Here is a 26,746-nt window from a genome sequence, read left to right as displayed (position 1 = left end):
GGGTTAATAGTCAAAGAATACTGACAGATGTACAAAGCATTTAAAACGTTGTCGGAACAATCTCCATAGCAACTCTCTTTACAGTCTATAGAGCTAGTTACCTTCCCTTGGATTTAAAATTTCACTCGACTGCCACTGATATTTCCCTTATTTTTGGCTGCATCGGAGAGAGGTATAGAACAAAAAATCGGCATGAGCTATTTTCATATAAAACCAACCATAAGAAAGATTAGAGTTTTATGCTTTAGGCTCCTTCTGAAGTACCCTCTCCTGCTGAAATTTTTTAACAACTTATAGCTAAGATCACACATGACCTCATTCTAAACTAAAATACAATGTTTCATAAAAATGTACCATCCATCTTCCCATAATAGAGACAAGTCAAACATTAAACTGAACACTACATAGGCCATTACGACGACGTCAGTATTCTTGTCAGAATACATTATTAACTGACTGGAATGTTGTGGTTAAAAGCAACGCTATCATATGAAATTCTTGATAAAATGAAAAACAGCACAGTTTCTCACTTCTCACAAATAGTACTATGCTGGCTGGCATTCTGAAAAGTTCCAGAGCTGGAATGACCCGGCGACAGACAACGGTGAACATTGTTCTGACTTTTTTTGTTAAGTGTGCATGCTTCCCATTCCTGTCAACACCTCATATTCAGGGATCAAATAGTTGGAATACTATGATGGACTAGTATGTGTGATATACCAGTAGTTATCAGAACATGTATGAACGACAGAAATAGTATGCTAAAAATTAAAATTATCCAACTCCACAGCTACTTCCCCCCAATATTCAGGCAGGCTGTTGTAGTGGGCATGCAGCAGTCATGCCATCTGTCAGATATGAGTGGCAGCAAAAGAGACAAAGTACATCACAACAAACAATCTATATATATATATATATAAATAATAACTTGTCCTGACTGACTGACTGACTGACTGACTGACTGACTGACTGACTGACTGACTGACTGACTGACTGATTCATCATTGCCGAGCCAAAACTACTGGACATAAAGAAATGAAATTTTGGTGATACATTCATATTAACATGTAGGTGCTCGCTAAGGGAGGATTTCTTCCATCGCTAAGGGGGTGAATTTTTAAAATAAGGATATCTATATCTCAACAACTAAAAAGTTTACAGACGTAAAAATTGGTAATTGGAATCTCCTTTAAAAATAAAGAAACATGTATTTTTTTGTTTTCAGAAAATCCCATTAAGAGGGGTGAAAAAAGGGGGGGAAAAGGGGTTGAACACCTTTTATGAGGAGACTTATATCTCAAAAACTGAAGATGTTACAGACATGAAAATTGAAATTTGGAATCTCCTTTGAAAATAAAGAAACATGTATGTTTGTGTTTTTGGATAATCTGATGAATAGGGGTGAACAGGAGTGACAAATGGGGTAAATTTTTAAAAAGACTATAATTATATTCTGCAAATTATCTGACACGTAACATATTACAGATTTGAAAACTGGTATTTGGAATTTTCTCTAAATGTAAAGAAACTTTTTTTTTTGGAAAATCCACTTAAGGGGAACTGAAAAACAGGGTGAATTTTTAATATTGGTTTATCTACAGTATATCTCAAAACTGAACATGTTGCAGACGTGAAAATTGGTATTTGGCATCCCCCTTAAGGGATGGGGTTGAAAGAATTGAAAAATTAGTTGAATTATTTGTACGAGAATGTGTGTGTGTATATATATATATATCCCACCAAAAAATCTAAAGATGTTACAAAGATGTATTTTTGTTTTCGGAAAATACACTTAGGTGGGGGTGGGGAAGCACTGATCAAGGGGTTGGATTCCTTTTATGGGGATACTTATGTATATCTCAAAAACTGAAGATTTATAGATGTGGGAATTGGTATTTGGAATCTCCTTTAAAAATTGTTACCGCGTTTTAGTGGTAGGTAGAGGTGAAAGAAGGTGCGGGCATGAACGGGTCTCAAACTACGGAATCAAAGTTAATGTAAAATTTAACAAGGTTATATTTTCTTTTTAAAATAAAGAAATAACAAACATGGCAGGTACAGAGTAGCAAGTCAAAAGGGTAATTACAATATTTACAGAATTTGGGCTTCGAGCCCTGACTTCACAATGCTTGGGCGAACAGCCCAACCTTACTTCAAAATGAGTATTAACAGAGGGGCAGAAAACCCCATTCATGCTTAGGAGCACTTGCTCCAAATTACACCGAAAAGCCTCCACGAGGCATCCAACACTCAGTCTTCAAAAAAAAAAGAGCCACTCGCTCTCAACTTTAAGCCTATCAAAGGCCACACCAAACTCCACCTTCAAGTTGTCCTCTACGGACCTAGACACAGGGGTAAAATACCCAACCTACTGAGGCCTATTAATTAAAAAAAAGGAAAATTACATGGCCTCTAAAATAACAATTTGGGAGGAGGCGATCTGCTCTCCTAATACATTCGTTCAAAACCTGATCGGGCTCTAGGCCGCTAATACAAGGGCTAATCCCATACTACAGAGGTGACTTAGAGAAGACCAATTTACATTACATTAACGAAGAATAGGTTGAGAAAAATAAGTTCACCTCAAAACAATATGATTGGGAGCTCGAGAGGGTTAAGCACTCTCTATCCCGATATGCAGTTTAAAAGATGGAATAGATACCAGTTTCTTTACATTTTAAGGAAGGTTACATAATAGAAAAAACTTCGGACCCGCCCCGAGAGTTAAACTGCTGAGCAAGCAAGAAAAGAAGTAATTAATCGGCCATTACCTGGTTGTTGACTGTCGCCGAAGAAAGAGGCGCTTCCCGCCCCCTGCTATGTACTTTACACACTGAAAGATGGAACAGAAGTGGCGCAGAGACCCTAAAATCAGCAGTTTAAATACTCTCGCGGAAGGTTCTAGGCGTTAGGGGAATGAGAACACCCGCCCACAATCACTTTATTGAAGAATAAAGAGAAACCCCTACACAAGATGAAGAAGAAACACATTATTGGTGGAAAATTAATTTCAGAAATTCGGGATTGGCTAGATTTAAAACAAGGGGAAAGAAAGGGGTAATATTGCCAACTTAACCAATGACTGAAAGAAATTTAACAAAGAACAAACTTTTGAAATAAAATTTTCTCCAAAGAACAGTTCTTTTTCTTCGCACTAGGGTGCACTATTGTAGTTCTTCAGTAGTGTCCTCTGGAAGAGAAAGTTCACACTTCTTCCTTCAAGCTAAATAAAAATACGTCGAAAATGACATAGTTCAAAAACTCCAAATTTTCCACGTAGTGACATCTTCTGAGAAACTTGAAAATTAATACCATCAATAAAGTTCAGACTTCCTCCAGCAGAGGAGTTTCAATTGGCGCAAATTTTAAATTAGCGGCGTGGAGGTGTACCGCCCGGTACAGACCTCCCCCCCCAAAAGTTCCTCCAGGGGTGACACATGAAGTTTGTTTGCAAACAAGGTCCAAGTTTTGATGTAGATATGGAGATTAATTGCCAAAAAAAAATTTATAAGATTTTCTTAATGTGGTTTGATTCAGTTTCAAAATTTTGTTGTTGCAGGTGAAGTAAAGTCTTTATGGTTGTACAAGTTGAATTCAGAAGATAAACTTTTAATACTTGAAAGTGAAGGAAATTTTTGCAATGTCCACCAAATATTGCTGTTGAATTCCCAAGTACAGTTATTGCTGATAGTAATAGTTCATGTAGTTAATGTTGATTAATTTGGATGGCCAGACTGACCGTTGCAGCTTGCGTCCAGAGGAGGCCGCTCGGACCCCTCAAGTACCCTGAGATACCGCTCGCCTGCACTACGAGGGGAGCAGTGGTGTTGAAGCACGCCGCGCCCGCGGTGAACATATACAGGCTGCGGGCAAGTAGCAGGTCGTGCGCCGCACATCAGCCTTGGCCGGGAGGAGAGCTCCGGCTCGCCGTGCACATGTCGTCCTCGCTGGGGTCGAGGGGGCCCGTCCTCAAACCCAGTCGCAGCACAGCGCCGCGCGGCTGCGGGGGCACTGAAACATTAAAGCTAGGCGGCAGAATATTGTTGGACCATCATCTTTTTGAGGGCACAGACTTTGTGGAGAGGTTGAGGGGCCAGCGGCGTGCAGATATCCATGGCATTTAATATAAGCAAGCCACAGTGTGTATAGCAGGAGACGGGAGCGTGGTAATGGCCGTGGTAAGGACAGAATGGCAGTTTAACAGTGCGGGGAGGTTTTACAAAAATACTTACATATGAAACTAAATTTTATAGAAGGGGCAGAAAGCCTTAAAAGTGAAACTCAAAAAATATAACCTTCATATTCCTTTCAAATTATATGAAGCAAGTTGACACAAAATTTACACTGGTTTCACCTGTGACAGGTGAACCCTAAATATCCTCTCGGTGGCTGGATTACTTAATAACAACGTAACCGGCGTAAGAAAATCGAGAATGATACAAGGCCCATGAAATCTGGGGGCAAGCTTGCCCGCGGGAACAAAGTTCTTGACCATAACTTGGTCACCTACCTTCAAAGGGGTGGGTCTCCGTCCACGATCATACCTTTCCCTAACCTTTTCATGAGAGACTTTAAGATTGGCTTTAGCCTTCTTCCAAAGATCTTTGATGTTGTCCGGATCTATTGTCTCGGGTAGAATGTCACTCAGAGACCAGAGGTTAGAGAGCGGCGTGTTGGGAACAAACTTGAACATCAAAGAGGCTGGAGTAAACTTATGTGATTCATGAACCGCCGAATTCAAAGCAAAGGCTAACCAATGCAAGGACGTGTCCCACCTGGAATGGTCTTCATGATGATAGGCAATAAGCGCGGACCTGAGATTACGGTTAACCCGTTCAGCCAGCGATGGTTGAGGGTAATAAGCAGAAGTAGTTACATGAGAGATAGACAAGTCAAAACAGAATTTACGAAAAAGGTTTGATGTGAACGCCTTAGCATTATCAGACACAACATATTGGCACGGACCAAAAGAAGCAAAAATAGAATTTAAGCAAGTAATGGTAGACTGAGCGGTAGCCAGCTTAGTCGGAAATAACCAGGAAAATCTAGTAAAGCCATCTACGCATACAAAGATAAACTTGTTAGCATTTCCCTTTGACTGGGGGAAGGGTCCTACATAATCAATATACAGGCATTCCATGGGGCGCGACGCTTGATGCGAAGACAAAAGGCCTACCTTGGTGGACATGGTTGGTTTACTAAGCAAACAAGATTTACAAGCTTTTACTAGTTCACGGATTTCACCGTCCATACCCTTCCAGATGAACCTTTCACGAATCTTCTCACGAGTTTTAAAGATTCCAAGATGCCCTCCTAATGGGGTCTCATGATAATACTTGAAGATCATAGGTACAAGAACAGCTGGAACGACAACTTTCATCATCTTATCATGCCTCGAGGGGCAACATAGAACACCATTCCTCAGAACATAAGGGACGACATGTTCCCCAGAAGAAAGGGTTTCCATTATCGGAGCCAGCGTCGGATCTTCACGTTGGTATTTCTCGATATCCCTAAAGAGATTGGGAACATCTGTTAAGATGGCATTAACATCAGATAGTATGGACTCGGAAGGTGATGAACTATCGACCGGTTCATGGGTCTCGACGTCGTTGGAAAACATACGGCTGAGTCCATCAGCAACAATATTTTCGGTACCTCTGATATGCCTGACATCGAATTGGAAGGCAGAAATACGGATGGCCCAACGGGCTATACGACCAGTACGACGCGGCCTACCTAAGACCCAGCTTAAGGCTTGATTATCTGTCTCCAGGTCGAATTTGACATGTTCCAGATAGAGACGGAACTTCTCTAAGGCAAATAAGACTGCCAAACCTTCGAGCTCGTAGATAGAATACTTGGCTTCTTGAGCCGATAGAGTCCTAGATGCATAGGCGATGGGTCGCCTCCCTAGTTCAGTCTCCTGAAGAAGGACTGCCGCTACTGCTGACGACGACGCGTCCGTTTGGACGATGAATTTCTTTGAGAAATCAGGCATAGCAAGGACAGGGGCATTACAGAGAGCTAATTTCAGATCTTCAAAAGCGGCTTGTTGAGAAGGTCCCCACTCGAATTTGATGCCTTTCCTACGAAGAAGGTTCAAGGGCGCCGCTCTATTAGCGAAGTTAGGAATAAACTTCCTGAAGAAATTCACCATACCTATGAACCTGGCGATACCTTTAATGTCCTTGGGAGATTTAAAATCACGGTTGGCCTGTGTTCTAGAATGATCGACTGCTACACCATCAGGTGACACAATATGCCCTAGGAATGACATAGAGGGTTTAGCAAAGGCAACCTTGGACAACTTGACAGTTAACCCAGCCTTACGAAGGCGATCGAGAACTTCTCGCAGATGATCTAGATGTTCTTCAAAAGTCTCTGAAAATACGACGACATCATCCAAGTAGTGATATAAGTACTCAAATTTGATGTCGGAGAAGACCCTATCTAGTAGCCTAGTGAGTACAGCTGCTCCCGTGGGGAGCCCGAAAGGCACGCGGTTGTATTCGTATAAGTTCCAGTCCGTGGCAAACGCTGTGAGGTGTTTAGACTCTTCGGCAAGGGGAATTTGATTATAGGCCTGATTCAGGTCCAAGATAGTAAAGAACTTGGCCTTACGGAACCATGAAAAACAAGAATGAAGGTCGGGAAGTGGCACAGATTGTAACACCACCTTCCGATTGAGAGCCCTATAATCAATGACAGGCCTGAAGCCTCCTTGGGGTTTCGGGACTAGAAAAATAGGCGAAGAATACGCCGACTTAGAGGGCCTAATAATACCATCCTTCAACATTTGATCGATGATTTCTTTCAATGCCTTCATTTTAGGTGGAGATAGCCTATATGGTGGAAAACGGACAGGAATCGAATCCGTGACCTCAATTTTGTATTCAATAAGGTCAGTAACACCAAGAGTATCCGAGAACACCTCTGGAAATGGCTGACATAATTTACGAATACTATCAGCCTGCTCCTCAGGTAGATGTCTAAGGTCTAACAACATCTCATCCTGGGTAGGCGAAATAGATGAACATAATACAGAATTGCACTTTAACAAGGGAATTTTACAATTGGACGCAAACTTGAATGTGCACGACTTACTCTGGAGATCGAGCACAAGACCAGTGTGAGAAATAAAGTCCGCTCCCAGTAGGATGGGGCAAGACAAGTGCTTAGCCACAAACAGCTTGATTTTCCATGTAAATTTAAAAATACGAATTTTGGCATTTACAAAACCTAGAATTTCTAATGGGGATGAATTAGCCGAAACATATTGAACAGGAGATGAATCATAGTCAGGTAATTTACAAATAGATTTCAATTTTGAATACCACGGGTCCGAAATAATAGAACAAACACTGCCTGAATCTAATAGAGCCGTTATAGGCTCGTTATTTAACTCAATCTTAAGAAAAGGAACAGGCGTGGGGGTATCCGCCGCAATCCTAAGACACTCCTTGGGGCATTCAAGGGATGGATTTGAAGATTGAAATTTCCCTAATTTTTCGCTCTGTTTACCCGGGGCTGAGTCTCGGGAAGATGGATTAATCGACTCAGATGAAGGCACTAGTCACTTTATATTGTTGTTGGAAGTTGCACCAGAAGTTGAGCAGGAGGGGGTGCTATTCGAATTGGGACAATTCTTGGCGATATGTGAGAAAGCCCCACATTTAAAGCAGCCTTGTGATGAACCAGCTCCATTCCTTGTCACACTAGATTTGAGCAATGGGCACTTGTTCCGAAGGTGGTCGGGCGACCCGCAAGCATAGCATTTACGGGGTGTGACTGATCGGCGAGGTGGAGGCCGAGTATTACTAAAAGAAGGCGGGGGTTCTTTCGCGACACGCAATGAATCGGCGTATCTAACTCCTTCCGCTGAGACGGCCAATGCCTCAAGTTCAGAGAAGGTTTGCGGGCACGCCGCGAAACACAAATATGATCTATAAGATGGTGAAATACCTTCCACAATGGCTTGTACAATCTGATCCTCAGGGAAGTGAAGAGCAAACACCCTAGTATAAAACTTAATGTCCTGTATGAAATCAGCCAAGTTTTCATCCAAGCGTTGTACACGGTAATAGTACTTCTGAATCAGAGATGACCTCGCGCGAGCAGGAATAAAATTTGCAAGCAAGTGTGCATGAAAATCTTCAATAGATGACTGTTCGGCTATGGCTCTAACTATTTTGTCTGAGAGAATACCTATTGCATAGGGATAGATGATTTGCAAAATCTGACATGGGGAAAGAGAAAACACAAGGGCATGATCCTGAAATTCAACTAGAAATCTTAAAAAGGAAATTACTTCACTGGTGGTATTAACTGAAAACTTAGAGATACCCCTGAGCAACATTGCCAATGGATGGGGCAAACTACTGAACCCAGGTGACATAGTCGGTAAAGGTTTAAGTGGCAAAAAAGTTAATTCAGAACGTACATTATTCAATGAGTTACGGCGCTCAGACTCGTCCAATGGGGCAGAGGTTGTTTGAGCAGCAATGGTTTTCCTATTTGCTTCTCCCTTAGGAGGCTCTTCCTCACTACCTACATTCACTGTGGTGGGTAGATCGCTTTTGGGAGGAACCTCCCCCGTTAACAATTGAGTGACCTTGCTAGACAAATCAGAAATATTTTCAAGCAGCGTACTAGCTTCCTTCCTCTGAACGTCATTCAACTTCAGAGACAACAGATCGTTAACTCTATTTGAAAAGTGATGTAGCCTGGCTTGCACACGCTTAATTTGATTAGGAGAAGGATCATTTTCATCAAAAAAACTAACTACAGAGGCTAGCCCAGTAATATTCTCGACGATCGTGGAAAGAGAGTCGTCAATTTCTTTCTCTCCCAAGGTGGGGATGGAAATAGGCAACTCAAGGGACTCTCTAAGCTTGTTTGTGTCTACTGCAACCGTGCCTCCAGATTGCACATTTCTGATAGTTAACTCATAGATCAACTCCTCTTTGCGCAAATAGTTAAGATGGAGAACATCGCGAGGGCCGGGCATGATGACAGAACAATTTTGAAAAACTCAAAAAATTCCAGCAACTGAGAAAATGGTTAGAGTTCGGATCAAAACAATGTTTAGCCGTCAAAAGGGGCTAAAATGAGACCCATTCAACCACGCTCTGCTACCACTTGTTACCGCGTTTTAGTGGTAGGTAGAGGTGAAAGAAGGTGCGGGCGTGAACGGGTCTCAAACTACGGAATCAAAGTTAATGTAAAATTTAACAAGGTTATATTTTCTTTTTAAAATAAAGAAATAACAAACATGGCAGGTACAGAGTAGCAAGTCAAAAGGGTAATTACAATATTTACAGAATTTGGGCTTCGAGCCCTGACTTCACAATGCTTGGGCGAACAGCCCAACCTTACTTCAAAATGAGTATTAACAGAGGGGCAGAAAACCCCATTCATGCTTAGGAGCACTTGCTCCAAATTACACCGAAAAGCCTCCATGAGGCATCCAACACTCAGTCTTCAAAAAAAAAGAGCCACTCGCTCTCAACTTTAAGCCTATCAAAGGCCACACCAAACTCCACCTTCAAGTTGTCCTCTACGGACCTAGACACAGGGGTAAAATACCCAACCTACTGAGGCCTATTAATTAAAAAAAAGGAAAATTACATGGCCTCTAAAATAACAATTTGGGAGGAGGCGATCTGCTCTCCTAATACATTCGTTCAAAACCTGATCGGGCTCTAGGCCGCTAATACAAGGGCTAATCCCATACTACAGAGGTGACTTAGAGAAGACCAATTTACATTACATTAACGAAGAATAGGTTGAGAAAAATAAGTTCACCTCAAAACAATATGATTGGGAGCTCGAGAGGGTTAAGCACTCTCTATCCCGATATGCAGTTTAAAAGATGGAATAGATACCAGTTTCTTTACATTTTAAGGAAGGTTACATAATAGAAAAAACTTCGGACCCGCCCCGAGAGTTAAACTGCTGAGCAAGCAAGAAAAGAAGTAATTAATCGGCCATTACCTGGTTGTTGACTGTCGCCGAAGAAAGAGGCGCTTCCCGCCCCCTGCTATGTACTTTACACACTGAAAGATGGAACAGAAGTGGCGCAGAGACCCTAAAATCAGCAGTTTAAATACTCTCGCGGAAGGTTCTAGGCATTAGGGGAATGAGAACACCCGCCCACAATCACTTTATTGGAGAATAAAGAGAAACCCCTACACAAGATGAAGAAGAAACACATTATTGGTGGAAAATTAATTTCAGAAATTCGGGATTGGCTAGATTTAAAACAAGGGGAAAGAAAGGGGTAATATTGCCAACTTAACCAATGACTGAAAGAAATTTAACAAAGAACAAACTTTTGAAATAAAATTTTCTCCAAAGAACAGTTCTTTTTCTTCGCACTAGGGTGCACTATTGTAGTTCTTCAGTAGTGTCCTCTGGAAGAGAAAGTTCACACTTCTTCCTTCAAGCTAAACAAAAATACGTCGAAAATGACATAGTTCAAAAACTCCAAATTTTCCACGTAGTGACATCTTCTGAGAAACTTGAAAATTAATACCATCAATAAAGTTCAGACTTCCTCCAGCAGAGGAGTTTCAATTGGCGCAAATTTTAAATTAGCGGCGTGGAGGTGTACCGCCCGGTACAAAAATAATGAAACATGTATTTATTTTTTAAAATTGAGAGAAGACAGATTCTCACATGTACAGTTCTATGTCGCATGGTTGTCTTAGCCTGGAAAGGTAATGCCACAAACATGGTTTACAAAGAATTTCTGGGGTAAATGAAACACAATTTTTGGGTGAGTTTTTATACTTTAGGAATTTTCAGATAATGTCTTAGTACAATGCCGAGGAATGATTACTTTGATCAAATTATAAAATCCACACGAGCGAAGCCACGGGTATTTGCTAATAGTCATTAAAATGTTTTTGTTAATTGGTTTTATGGGCTTTTGATATTGTAGGTTTTCTTCCAATTCTGTGATGTTAGGGCATCCAATGTAAAAGGAGTCCTCCTTTCATGATGTTCCTTCATGAATTTTTTCTCATGTTAGTCATTCGGTTTATCACCTTAAGATAATCATAATTAAAACCACTACCATTGCCAGATAACATGATTGAACAATATTTCTATGTCAGCGATGTTTGGCCTTGATATGGACTAAGCAACAAAACACTAAATTATGAAAATCTCTGTTATCATAGGCAATAAGGTAAAACTGTATAAGACATAAATGATCGGAAGTTGTATTCTATATAATATTTGTTGTGTTGTATTTATCAAAAGGACCGCTAATAGCATAGATACTTGAGAACTAAACTTTAGGTCTTTCCCTAAACTACCATTCACTCAGTGTGAATAAAATTATTTATAGCGTAGATTGTAGTGCGTTATTTCCCAACTTTACATACCGATTTTCATTCAATTCTGTTCAGCCGTTTCTCGTGATGTGCGTACGTACTTACATAACAGTACATACGTACATACAGTAAATACATACAGAGATGACGCAAAAGTAAAAAATCACATTTCCTCCTTGCTGTGGACATGGCTGATACAGAAATACCACTCTTTTTTAATTCTGAGCAATGTACAGACAAAACTCTTATTTTATACTAGGTATATATCATGAATGGAACTTTGATAATCTTTTAGCTGTTGTTGGATGAGTGGAAACCTAATTGAAGGCTGTAAAAGAAGCTTCATTTCATATACCATGTACTGTATGTGTTTATCCAAGAGCGAAGTTTTTGTACATTTTATATCAGAAATATATTTCTTGAATAAAAATTGACAACATGTAAGTCTGTTCATACTGTCATTCTCTCACAACTGATAAGTTGTTTACCTACTCTGGAAGGAATAAACTTTTTTTTCCAGAGCTGAAGCATTGGCTCAAAGCCTCTATATAAACAGCAGGCTGTCATCATCATTCTATGGGAGTACCTTGTCTGATATTTCATCTCCTAAACGTCGACGTCGTAGTACTTCCCAGTCTTCAGAATTCTTGGATGGCATAGGCAGTACAAGAGGCACAACACCTCATACTCCATATAGTCCCAGTGATGAAGAGCTTATGGAATCAGTCATCGATGTTAGGTGAGTTATTTATTCCGTATGTTATCTGAAATACACCATCTAACATAACTTGAAAATTTCTGTTTCCATTTATACCCGTTACTTGTGAAGGAAAACTTACAAGCAGTGGTTTTATACTTACAAGGCAACTGTTTGTGTTCGACCAGACCAATTGCAATGAAACTTGATAGAATGATCAACTAAGACATCGTAAGCTTAATTTTCATAGTTACTCTGCTGTAAAATAATTTGTCTACTTAACCCTTTTTGGGGCCACGCAGCTGTGAGCTCGCATCCAGGAGATAGTGGGTTGGAACCCCACTGTCGGCAGCCCTGAGGATGGTTTTCATGGTTTCCCATTTTCCCACCAGGCAAATGCTGTAGCTGTACCTTAATTAAGGCCACGGCCGCTTCCTTTCCATTCCTAGGCCTCTCCTGTCCCATCGTCGCCATAAGACCTATCTGTGTTGGGGCGACGTTAAGCAAATAGCAAAGAAAATAACCCTCTTGGAGCCAGGAGCTGATCTTGTTGGCCATTCGCCATCAGCTGGAAGAGGCCAATGCTCCGCCTCCACTCTACTACCGTAAAGTGCCAAGCCATTTTTAGTGGTAGGGCCTAATACATGAATTTTAACATTAGCATTTATCTATTGGTGTATGGCAAATACCGGCAAGAAATTGTCTGCGTGTCAACTACATAGAATAAATAACTGATTCAGAGTAATATAAAAAATTAAGAACATTTTATTGTTGATATTATAGTTGTCGATAATGTTTATTTTCAGGAAAAGAAAAAACATTTTCCCACTTTTTATCTTGATATCTACTTTAAAAAATCATTTACAATACAACAGTATATACAGAATGATATAGAATGTATTTCTGAATATAATTCTATAGAACAATTAATTTGAAGAGGAAAAATATAAACAATAAAAATAAAATTTCAAACGTAAGTCACTTGTGAAAAAAAAGATAATTTTACTCACTGATAAAATTTGCGTATATGTATTGATGTATGGCAAATACTGACAAGTAATTTCCTATGTGCGGACTACATAGTATAAACAAAATATTCTGATTTATTAAAAAAACAATTAATAATTGATATTATAGTTTTTATTTCCAGGAAAGAACATTTTTACATTTTCAGTTTCAGGATCTATTTGAAAATGCATTTGCAATACAACAGAATATACGTAATTAAAAACCCCATGACACTACAGCCCTGACGGACCTTGGCCTACTAAACGACCACTGCTGAGTCCAAAGGCCTGCAATTTACAATGTGACGAATGGTCAGTGAAATGTATCCTCTCAGTTTTTATTCTAGATCGGGGTTGCCGTCTCACCATCAGATAGCTCCTCAATTTTAAGCACTCATGCTGAGCAGACCTTGAACCATCCCTCAGGCCAAGGTAAAAATCCGTGACCTGGCTGGGAATTAAATCCAGAGCCTCCGGGTGAGAGGCAGGCACGCTACACCTGGCCCGCGGTGTCTGGCATATATTTAAGATAGAGAATTTATTTGTGAACAGAATTCTATAAAATAATTACTCTGAATGAGAAAAAGAAAAGCAATACAAATACAAATTCTCTTCGCCATAAGACCTATCTGTGTTAGTACGATGTAAAGCAAAATAGCAAAAAAAAATCCAAATTCAAATTCTTTTCACTAGTAAAAAGAAGGAAAATGATAAGATAATTTTACTCACCGTAAAGTGTTGAGCTGAAGATTTATCACCACTTATATAATGTGGTTGCCCAAAGTTTTAGACCACTGTTGAAGCACTTAGGTGTATGGTTGTATTTTTACACTAAAACATAACTGAACACTTATCACTAACATTAACAGGAGCTATACAGACAAAAAAATATATGTCTAATGCAACTTTATAAAAAATCCGCGTATTTTGTTGAAATAGGACTAACTTTAAATATATTTTGTTTATTTAGGGCACTTATGAAAAGCTGAACATTTAGTATGCAGGTTATTGCACTTGACGCACACAGTTCGCGACCTCTTCCTCTGTTGATATAGATGTTGATTCTCATAGGGAACCTGTAATATTTGTTCCGAATAAGTAAATTTAAAATACCAATATAGTTGGTCCGTTATTGGACATTATAAATTATCCATAGATGAAAGATTAGTTTCAGCACTACCAAGACACATGGCTAGTGCATACCGTGCAGGCCACTGCGTAGGCTACTTGGAGCCACCGGCATTGCCAATGCACTATGAGAGACATAGTCTCATTTTCAAAAAGAGATTCAGCACTCAGAGATTCAATTATACTGGAGTAGAACTGGATCCTAGTCATTTTCTTTCCATTGCAGTTTTCCAAATACAACAAATAAGAATTTGAGACCATTCTCGAAATGATATTGAGTGCAATTTTTTTCCCCCCAGAATTTCAGAGTCCTACGTTCATCTAAATAAAAGTACAACCATCATGTCATTTGTATTAATATAAGGATTATAATCCAAGATCATATTAGGTTTCCTCTTGGGTTGATTACTGTTTCTAGCAGTTGCAGGCACTTCTGTTTCTATTGTAGCTCCGCGTGTACACCACCTGATTTTTCTGAGACTCTTTCTGTTTAGATCCCACTAGTAAAATTGGCCCCTGTCTGAAATATTTATTGTAAATTAATTTGAATGGCTTTTTCACAGCATCTGGTAGTCCCTTCCTGTTTCTTCGTATAGTGCCGGTAATAAATGTTCCAACTGAATATAAATGTTTTGCAAGTGGAATTGATGTAAAATAATTATCAGCATAAACATGAAAACCTTTCATAAAATAATTCCCTAGAGACAGAAGTTTTGTCTCTACAGTGTAGGCCAGTCCCTTAATTTTTATTTCTTTTTGTCTTCAATGGATATTGCTCCTTGGTACATAAAAGAGCCAACACAATACTTACTTATGGCACCACACAACATCCAAAATTTTATTCCCCACTTGTGATGGTGCTCATTTAGTATTTTAAACTAATCTTTCGTCTATGGACAGTTGTTGGTGAGGAGTATAGTGATGTCTAAATAGCCTATTAGCATGGCCTACAAGAGGCTGGCATCGAGCACATGAATCATAGTTTCAAGAGTCAAGAGAAGAAAGCTTTCTGTTGTCAACTAAATGAAAATATTTTAAAAGACGCTGAAACATATTTCTTGGGAATATTTCTCCAATCCAAGGGGTTATCATTCTGCGTTGCGATAATATTTGACGTAAATAAATATCACACGAGAACACGTTCACTTCCTTGTATAAATTACTTTATTTACACTGTACGTCACAACACACAATTACACGCAGTAGCAAATGACGCTGTATACTACACTCAATAGCGGAGTACCCTGAAGTCGATTCTGACAAGTACAGATATCAACAACACTGACGCGCGCACTATAACATACTCTCTCTTGAATTCACCGCCTCACTCACTTGAGTCCATTACTCAGTCTCCACCTCGGAGCCCAACAGTCACTCCCAGTCCATCACTTGCCTGAGTCCCAAGAACCAAGATCCTAAGAACTGAACTTAGAACTGACTTCACTGACTGACAGCTCGATATTTATACTACTCGATCAACCATTTAGAATGATCGACTTCTGGAAGAGTTCTTACAACACTCTGATGAAACACACTCGAAACACCGATCGACCAGCTAATCGAATGGGTACTCGAACTTTCCTTCAGTATTTACAAACACCTATGGAAATATCTACAACATTCGTAATGTCTCTACATGTATCTGGATAATAAAACCTTACAGTAAGTTTCCAGAACCCTTCATATATACCAAATTATAGTACAATAAGTCTAACATACGAACATTATGGTTTTTTCTACCGCTTTCGACTCTATAGATTTTGAGGTTATACACAATACGTATTTGAGTTTATACACATCTATACTACATATTTACAGGGAAATCAATCATATTTAACATTTAATAAGAGATAATTTAGCATTAAGTAAACTATAATTAAAATATATTAAACACAATAATTGAAGGTTTTACGTCAGTTGCGAAGTCGTACCTATGACAGGGTAATGAAATGGTCTACAGTATTCCAGTAGGACACATATTCAGGATGGCAGCAAAGAACGCCCATATTTCCATAATTGTGGTACGTCTCCAACATGATGATCGGGAATTGGGTGACAGTTCATTACATAAAAGGAGTTGGTCAGCGTAACGATCGGTCTCTGTAACTATAAGGTTTAGCAGTGAGAAAGTGAAAAATAAATTGAAGTATGATATGGGCAGAGAATCGGATGGAGGGGCATGTTTAGGTCCAGGAAGTTCCATGAAAGAGACAGGAGGATGAGGAATGTTGTCAGGCTCATTGGGAGAAATTTCCATAAAATGTTCTGCAGAGACATCATCATCATCACCGCCATCCTCATCGCCGTTGTCGTCATCACTAGTTCCATCTACCACCACATTTACAGTAGCTTTAGTGCCATTAGAAACAAACATCTCTTCTTTAGCTGCGGTGATCCCAGAGGCATGTCCAGTATAATTTCGACACTACTCTCGGAACTTGATTCACCATCGCTATCCGATATCTAGTGCACGGATTATATGTAAGTACATATTCATCATCATCATCATCTTCCTTCCAAGTATTGGGCCATGTGACCCGTTACGGTCTTGCATTTTACTTTTTGCAAGACTTGAAAGCAGTCAAATGTCCTTCCGACGGGTTGCTAGCCTGAAGGAAATAAGTACATATTTTGTTCCCATATATGTAGCTACATAAAAAGCTAAAATGTCAGCGAATCACACTAAAAGGACCATTATTCCAGGCGTTTAAAGTTACATATTTTTACATATTTCAATGCATAATAAATACTGTATTTTGATAAATATTACATATTTTAAATATTTTGAATGATATAGTGCATTGAAAGAAAACTTTTTTCACTAATTTTACACCGATTTAAGTTTTATAGTTAAACACTTGAAAATAGTTCAAATAGCCTGTACGTCTCTAGCATTTAAAAATAATTTAATAATTCAAAGTGAGGTATTCTGTCAAATAATCACATCACTTAGCTTTGTTGACGGTGTAAGTCTTGGGTGTCTCGAGCTGTGTCTGTCGATCATCCCTTGCACAAACTTTGTTACATTGTTCTCCTCTCAGATTTATTGACTCTTCTTTTGTGATCCCTTCACCAGTCCTCGGTTTAATGTAATATGTTAAAAGCACCTTTTATTGCCCATGCTTCACTTCCATAAAGGATTACACCCCATACAAAAGTCTTCAGAAACATTTTTCTAATAAGCATGTTTGTGTTTGATGAGATCAAATTTCTTCTCTCTTGATAAGGTCCTTCCTTGCTTGAGGAAGTCTACAATTGAATATTTCTTTGCCGGGCAATTTGAAATACGCGCCAGTGACTTCATGTGAAGTTGAAAGGTCTTTTTATATATATAAGAGAACAGCCTAACAGGCAGAAGGCATTTGATGAATGAAGAAAATTTGGAAAAATATTTAGTTAATAATTGTGCCTCCAAATGAAAATTACATGCATACATACATACATACATACATACATACATACATTATCATTATAGACTGTTATGCCTTTCAGCGTTCAGTCTGCAAGCCTCTGAGAATTTACTAAACGTCGCCACAATCCTTGATTTGCAACTACTGTCGGATTTTTTATTATGGACACTAGAGTTTAGGCTCTAATTGCAAACGAACCAATAGGCCTATGGAAATTCGAGTTATACCAATATTTTCCTTGTTTAATTCTACATTAGCGTATATAAGACGCATTGTTTTCGACGTTCATTAAACACTTTTTATTTGTGGTTGTAATAAATATTGCCTGGATTTTTGGCTTCTTCTCTACGAAGTGCTCACTTAGGAATATATACAAGGAAGACGACTTGTCTGATTCTAATGAAATTTTTATATGTTATAACCACATGTATTTGTAGTGTAATACTCAAGTTACAATTTTTTTTAACCACCCAGAAAAAAGTTTTAATCATTTTTCTAAAGCAACTCTTTCTCAGCCCAGGATAAACGTACAGCAGCAAACTTGGGCTTATTTTGAAGCACTCAGTCATGGTTATCAGAAACTACAACAACTGTAACCATACAGAGTGGTACCGAATTTATGAAGAGTAATATTGAAGGGAGGTTTTGTCCACGCCGGGTGGTGAAATTGGGCGCAGTGTTGCCGCGTTCAGTAGTAATCACGCGCGCAACGAACACAGTTCACTCGCCCCGGGCAGTTGTGAAACGGAATGCCCGTGACCTTGGTTTGTCCGGTAGCTATTTTTAGTTTTCCTATGTTCTGCATGTTGACCATGTCACTTCAAGATGCCTCCGAGACCGCCGTTATCAGAGGGTGAATTTGCAATGACTTTTTTTTTTTTTTTTTGTTATTTGCTTTACGTCGCACCGACATAGATAGGTCTTATGTCGACGATGGGAGAGGAAAGGCCGAGGAATGGGAAGGAAGCGGCCATGGCCTTAATTAAGGTACAGCCCCAGCATTTGCCTGGTCTGAAAATGGGAAACCACGGAAAACCATCTTCAGGGCTGCCCTCAGTGGGGTTCGAACCCACTATCTCCTGGATGCGAGCTCACAGCTGCGCGTTCGTAACTGCATGGCCAACTCGCCCGGTTTGCAATGATTTTGAATGCTATTTTTTCTTTCAATGTGAGGGGGAAAAAGTAGGGGACAAGAGGTTCCCTGTATACCAGAAGGTGGCAGATTGTCTTGGATTATCGCTGTTGTCAGTGAAGAGAGTAGGAGCTGCTTCAAAGGATAATGATGGAAATACGTCATCCAGGTCATAATTTTACACATCGGAAGTGAAGAATGATTTCTTGACGGTGCAGAACTTTGTTTTAATGGCAACAAAATTAGTGGTGATTACCAGAATGAGATGAACTCGACTCATTATGAAGAATGGTTCATGAAAGTTCTGAGTTTATTGCCTCAAAGTTCGGCTGTCGTTATAGATCAAGCTCCATATCATACAAGGATCGATCCTTCATCTAAAAACCCGATCATGTCATGGCTGAAACGTGAAATTATACATTGGATAACGTCAAAGAATATTTTACAACCACCTGGAGTTTACGATTATAACAAATTAACTAAATCAGAGCTGATTGTCCTTGCCAGGCCTTAGTTTCAAACGCCAGTAAAGGAGCTGGAACAACTGACTAAACGACTTCAACCAGATGTACAGATTATTTGGTTACCAGCGGCCCATTGCAAGCTTAATCCAATCAAGCTCATTTGTGCTTACGTAAAAGGGAAAATAGCAAAAACAAATATGGCTAACACATTAGAAAATATATAGGTATGGAAGCAATTAATGCTTTATGCCGAGAAGCCTTGCGTACCGTGACCCCTGAACTCTGGAAACAATGTATTAAACAAGCGAAGAAAATTGAAGACCACTACTGGGAAAAAGATGGACTGTCTGCAAATATCCCTTATTTCGAGTCGGTCATAATCAACATGAATGACAGCAGCACCGATTCTTCGAATCACAGTGATTTTTCAGACAAAGAAAATTTTTTTTTTTGCTAGGGGTTTTACGTCGCACCGACACAGATAGGTCTTATGGCGACGATGGGATAGGAAAGACCTAGGAGTTGTAAGGAAGCGGCCGTGGCCTTAATTAAGGTACAGCCCCAGCATTTGCCTGGTGTGAAAATGGGAAACCATGGAAAACCATTTTCAGTGGGATTCGAACCTACTATCTCCCGGATGCAAGCTCACAGCCGCGTGCCTCTACGCGCACGGCCAACTCGCCCGGTACAAAGAAAATTGATAGAATTAAATACCATAAATATATGTAAATAATAATACAAATAACTCTTGTAAAAATTGTACAGTGTGATATTTCTAAATTAGGAAGTTAACCATTTTTAAACCTGCCATTGAAGGTCCAAAGTCCTTACGAGAAAAGGTGATGGGAAGTGGAATTTATAAGAGGAAATAAAATTAAAGGTTGAAAGTAAACGAAGAGCTGTGTTCGCTGCGCGCGTGATTACTACTGAACGCGGCAACACTGCGCCCAATTTCACTACCCGGCCTGCTGTTAATCGCGCGGTCCGGCATACACAAAACCTCCTTTCAATATTACTCTTCATAAATTCGATACCACTCTGTACGGTTACAGTTGTTGTAGTTTCTGATAACCATGACTGAGTGCTTCAGAATTAGCCCAAGTTTGCTGCTGTACATTTATCCTGGGCTGAGAAAGAGTTGCTTTAGAAAAATGATAAGAACTTTTTTCAGGGTGGTTGAAAAAAATTGTAACTTGAGTATTACAATACAAATCCATGTGGTTATAACATATAAAAATTTCATTAGAATCAGACACGTCGTTCTCCTTGCATATATTCCTAAGTGAGCGCTTCGTAGAGAAGAAGCCAAAAACCCAGGCAATATTTATTACAACCACAAATAAAAAATATTTAATGAACGTCGAAAACAATGCGTCTTATATACGCTAATGTAGAATTAAACAAGGAAAATATTGGTATAACTTGAATTTCAATAGGCCTATTGATTCGTTTGTAATTAAAGCCTAAACCCAAGTGTCCATAATAAAAAAATCTGACAGAAGTGTTGTGGCCTCATTTAGTTCTATACCTTTTATCTTTAAATCATTAAAAAACAGAGTCTAACCATCGTCGTCTTGGTCTCCCTCTACTTCTCTTACCCTCCATAACAGAGTCCATTATTCTCCTAGGTAACCTATCCTCCTCCATTCGCCTCACATGACCCCACCACCGAAGCCGGTTTATGCGTACAGCTTCATCCATCGAGTTCATACCTAAATTAGCCTTTATCTCCTCATTCCGAGTACCCCCCTGCCATTGTTCCCACCTGTTTGTACCAGCAATCATTCTTGCTACTTTCATGTCCGTTACTTCTAACTTATAAGATATCCTGAGTCCACCCAGCTTTCGCTCCCGTAAAGCAAAGTTGGTCTGAAAACAGACCTATGTAAAGATAGATTCGTCTGGGAGCTGACTTCCTTCTTACAGAATACTGCTGATCGCAACTGTGAGCTCACTGCATTAGCTTTACTACACCTTGATCAATCTCACTTACTATATTACCATCCTGGGAGAACACACAAAATTAGAGGTTAAATAATATTTGCACTTTTAACTTTTTTGTTTTGTTTTGTTTTGTTTTGTTTTGTTTTGTTTTGTTTTGTTTTGTTTTGTTTTGTTTTGTTTCCTTTTCTGTGTACAAGAATACACCGAATAAAGCTTAGATATTAAGTTACATTATTTTATTTATTATTTACCTAAATAATTATATTTTTGTCAATTTTAGCTACATATTTATGTACATATATCTCATTTTTAAAATACCATCTAACCGGGCTCTACCGATAACAAATCATCCGCATTAACTTCGCACTGTCTCAGATACTCCATTAATTTATTGTCCTCAACATCTGCTGAAAAAAATATCACATGAACCACTTGCCATTTTGCTGTCACAAATCCATTCGCTGCAAGGAGCACTCTCCTACTGACTGGTTAGCGGTATTTCTAAACACAGGAAATGACTCTTGTGAAAGCTAGCTCACCCTCTTAAAACTGCCAAGACAAGTTCACGGACACAATAACTTGTAGCCTCTTCACTATAGGTTGTCACAAAAGTATGCACGTCACTATAGGTTGCCATAAAATGATGTATATCGTAGAATTTTCAGCCAGCCCAGGGGCATCAGTTAAAATAGCACCAACACAAGAAGGCCTGGAAATAGGAGGAGGAGAACTTTCCTCCTGCTCAATGGAATGAATGTCGCCAGAAAACATGTGACTTAACTCATCTGCGACCACATTCTCCGATCCCCGAATGTGTCTCTTAGTCAAATTGAAACGCTGAGATGCGGATAGCCCAACGGGCGATACGTCCCGTACGACGGGGCCTAGCCAAAACCCAACTTCTAGCCTGATTGTCCATTTCTAACTCAAATTTTACATTTTCCAGATACAGTCGGAACTTGTCCAAGGCAAACAGGACTGCAAGTCGTCCTGATTCATAGATGGAGTACTTGGGTTCTTGAGCCGATAAGGTCCTGGACGCATATGCAATAGGTCGCCTTCTGAGTTTGTTTTCTTGATGAAGGACAACTGCAACTGCAGATGAAGAGACGTTGGTTTGAACTATGAATTTCTTAGAGAAATCTGATATAGCTAAGACTGGGGTATTACAGAGAGCTAACTTAAGGTCTTTGAATGCAGCTTCCTGCAGTGGCCCTCATTCGAACTTGACACCTTTACTACGAAGTAGGTTTAGGGGTGCCGCCCTATTAGCGAAGATGGGAATAAATTTCCTGAAGAAATTCACCATACCAATGAATCTAGCAATTCCTTTAACATATTTAGGAGGCTTAAAGTCATGAATAGTCTGCGTTCTAGAATGGTCTATTGAAAGGCTTAGTAAAAGCTATCTTAGATAATTTAACCGTCAACCCAGCCTTATGAAGGTGATTTAGGACTTCCTTAAGATGGTCTAAGTGTTCTTCAAAGGTTTCAGAAAACACCATGACATCGTCAAATTTGATGTCAGAGAAGACCCTATCCAATAATCTAGTAAGGACAGCTGCGCCCGTAGGGAGCCCAGAAGGTACATGGTTGTACTCGTACAAGTTCCAATCTGTAGCGAAAGCCGTCAGATGTTTGGATTCTTCCGCCAGGGGAATCTGATTATACGCTTGGTTAAGATCTAGGATGGTGAAGAACCTAGCCTTACAAAACCATGACAACCATTAATGAAGATCAGAAAGGGGTACTGATTGCAATACGATCTTACGGTTTAAAGCCCTGTAATCAATGGCATGCCTGAAACCACTTTGGGGTTTCGGTACAAGAAAAGGTTGAAGGTTGAATGATGCCGTTCTTCAAAATTTGATCAATGATCTCCCTAAGGACCTTCATCTTAGGTGGAGATAGCCTATATGGAGGAAACCTTACTGGGATTGAATCAGTTACCTCAATCTTACATTCAGTTCAGTGACACCTAGGGTTTCCGAAAACACATTGGCAAAAGCCTGTCATAACCTTTGAATACTCTCAGCCTGGTCCTCGAGTAGATGTCTAAGGTCTAATGACATCTCACTCTGCGTAGGCAAAGTAGAAGAAGACGAAGCAGAATTACATTTTAAAAGAGGAATATTTAAGTTACTATTAAACTTGAATGTGCAAAACTTGCTCTGAAGATCAAGCACGAGGCCAGAATGCACCATAAAGTCTGCCCCCAATATTACCGGGCAAGACAACTGTTTAGCAATATACAACTTCACTTTCCAAGTAAATTCAGAAATTCAAATTTTAGCATGAATAAGTCCTGAAATTTCTAAGGGTGAAGAATTTGCCGAAACCCATTTGATAGAAGACAATAATCCAGAAATTTACAGCAAGGCTCAGACGATTTAGGCACTGGCCTTCTGATCCCAACATGGCAGGTTTGACCCTGGCTCAGTTCGGTGGTATTTGAACATCCTCAAATTCGTCAGCCTCGTGTCAGTAGATTTATTGGCACGTAAAAGTACTCCTGCGGGACAAACTTCCGGCACCTCAGTCTTTCCGAAAACCCTCAAAAATATAGTTAGTGGGATGTAAAACAATAATATTATTATTTTTGGCATTATCAAGAGCTAGATGTGAGTAAAAATATCAGGAAACAACAAGGATGCACTTTGCAAGAGACAGCTTCCAATCAGTAATGAAAAGGAAAATTACTTTGTTGAAAGAATATTATTCCAAAAATCGATCATGCTTGATACAGTTCACTCCCAGGCTGCAAGATCATTGATAGAGCTCCAGAACCTGCAACTTAGGATTCTGAAAGTTTAGATGATGATCACTAAACAGAGCATCAAGACTATGCAATGAATAAGTTATAAATATTAAGTTCTACTATCCACTCACTAGTTAGCTGTAATCCCTTGATAACATTATAATACTGTATATCAGTAAGTCCTTTAAAATTATGGTAGTATTTTTTCTTTGCTAGGCAATTATAAGATGATTATATGTACCTAAATAGGTGTGTTACTGTCTTGAGTATAGTGTAAAACAAAAACTAAAGGTTTCCACCTATTCAATACTGTTTGTATAGGTGGAAACCTTTAGCTTTTATTTTACACTATATTGCTCTTCAATACAGATTAATGTGAAATTTATTACCCATGACTCTCTTCAAAAACGAAAATTTATAGTCTTATTTGGAAGTTGAGTATTTGTTCTCTTTATGTTCAGTGATCTTTTACCTTTATACCACTTGTTTTGAGTAATTGTTGTCTTACTATGACTTTAAAAAATCATCCACCCAGATAATTACCGTTTGTGAATCTCGTTAAATTAGATTTCCATAACAGTGTGGTTATGTCAACCACTAGTGAAAACTCATTAAGTCAGAACACCTCAATAATTAACAAAATAAAAATTATGCTGACATAAATAAAAGTAAATTTGAATTAAAAGAGAGATTCCAAAGAGCCTCAAATGATTTACGATGACTTTGGGCAAGATCAGACCCTTACTTTATAATTAAAATTCCAGAAACTGAACTCCATATTCTTCCCAAACTAAAACTCCAATTTTTCCACAGTAAGCAAGAAATGACTTAGTTTCTCCAGCTAGCCCACAATATAACTTTAAGGATTTATTGCTGCAAGAGAAGAGCTCACCCATCAAAATGATGGGTTTGGTCATTGTAGTATTAAGCTACTCTCTTTTAGACCAAATGACTGTCAGTGCTGGAGGGGTTGGAGGCTTTATCATGAAGTAGAAATCATTAGAATAGGCCAGTGTGGCTGCAGGCCAGTATGTGTACACATGATAATCTCTCTCTGGTGTCAAAAACCATCTTCAGTGTGAACGCAAGCATAGGAATTGGACCTTGAATCAGAGGAGTGTTGCTTGTCTTCTCCTGCATGAGATGAATGGCATGCTATATCACAATACTATTGGGGAAGACAAAAAGCTAACTGGAGGTTGCCATAAAATCTGACCAGCATTCGGCAGAAAGTGTGGTTTAGTTTCTGTGAAAGGTACTATGACACATTTCTCCTATCTAAACATCATTGAAATGATGTATGCACATGTACGGCAAGAGCCATGAGTAATTGGAGTGGCATCTCTCAGTAGGACAATGTGTGTTAACCAGAATTTGAGGAACATGAAGAAGATTCAAAATTTTATTCTGCTACAAAAGTCACATGATATCAACCCAGTTGATTATTTATAGACATTTCTTGGACTAACAAGGTTGCTCAAATCAACCTCACTGGTCAAGGAATACTTGCAATATCTCTACATTTTGCTGGATATGTATAGAAATTGTTGGGAATTCATGCTTGGGATGAGTTCACCTTTGGCAGCAAATGTAGTAGAAACAGATTATTAGAAAGAGAATTGCAATGTTTTGGCTCATCAATAAATTAATAATATCTTAATAATAATAGTGAAAATAATAATCACCATCATTACCAATGGTGGTAATCTGTAATTTTAAATTAAAGCACACTATATCTGCCTTATATATGGTGACATGTTTTAATTCGAATAATATTAATTATTTTTCAGATTAGATATTGTTTTGGATTCACCTGTAGTAGTGTTACCACGCTCGCCATCAAGCACCCAAGTGTTTGTAGCTCATCTGGGAAAGATCTCGGTTTGTAATTCGTGCATTAATGGAGAAATGCATGGAGAAGAATTATGGGCTTCTGGACACCACGAGAGTCACAACATAGAGATTCGTAATATGAATTTATATTCTTTGGATATTGCAAATCATAACATTCGTCAACCTCCGTACAGCACTCAGTGAGTACAGAATGTATTTTGATAAATTTAAATATTAATTTACTTCTTGGAGAAAATTCATCTTTAGATTCATTCCTGTACTGTATTATCTCTTTAAGAGTGCGTCTTACTCTTGATTAGACTTTAGTTTTTCTTGCTATTCTGTAACTTAATTATCTTATAAGAAGCCAAGAGGTCTATAATCATGCCACATATCAACAGTGACATTTGACATTTGTTTAAGATTTAGTATTAGTCATGAAACAATCACCTGATTGTTTTTAGGTATCAATTTTGTGAGTGTCTCTTTTCTTGTTCAAACCTCTCATGACCTCTCATGACCGTCAAATCCTGTGACTGTATCTGTTAAAAATCTGTAATCTGTAGATTTCTAAATTACTAATAACACCTCTCTCACTTGTCATTGTCACAGAAAGAAATATGAAAAAAAGAAAACTGTTTCAATTTTAGACCTGGCATTATTTATGTAATGGTAAGTTGGTAATATGAATTTCATAAGACAGTACTAATGGCAACATCAATTTTATTAAGAATTTTTAATATAAATATGATTCCTTTTTATTACTAAGTTTTCTGGTATGAAATATACATTTATTGATAAATATGCTCAAATTTTCCTTAGAGCAGAAGAGCAGATATTAATTACTTTCAAATTATGAATGAATGAATGAATGAATGAATGAATGAATGAATGAATGAATGAATGAATGAATGAATGAATGAATGAATGAATAAGCCTGTAGTGTCCCATGAAGGGCAAAGGCCTCTCTCGAGAGGGGGAGCTCTGTTTGATTGATCTCGCGTGGTGAGCTAGTCACGTGAGATGGTTGT

At 38.8% G+C, this 26,746-nt stretch overlaps 1 protein-coding gene across 1 annotated transcript in view; it reads left to right on the top strand.

Annotated features, from left to right (window-relative positions):
* Vps13D (vacuolar protein sorting 13D) overlaps positions 1 to 26,746 on the top strand; it is an 866,734-nt gene that overhangs the window by 284,398 nt on the left and 555,590 nt on the right. The window contains 2 exon segments of the mRNA XM_068226303.1: positions 11,863 to 12,081; positions 25,673 to 25,903. Of these exon segments, the coding sequence (XP_068082404.1) occupies positions 11,863 to 12,081; positions 25,673 to 25,903 (450 nt within the window).

Source organism: Anabrus simplex, chromosome 2 (assembly GCF_040414725.1).
Source record: "Anabrus simplex isolate iqAnaSimp1 chromosome 2, ASM4041472v1, whole genome shotgun sequence".
Classification (NCBI taxonomy): Eukaryota; Metazoa; Arthropoda; class Insecta; order Orthoptera; family Tettigoniidae; genus Anabrus; species Anabrus simplex.
Note: the sequence above shows the minus strand (reverse complement) of the source record. Positions and strands in the feature narration are given on the sequence as shown.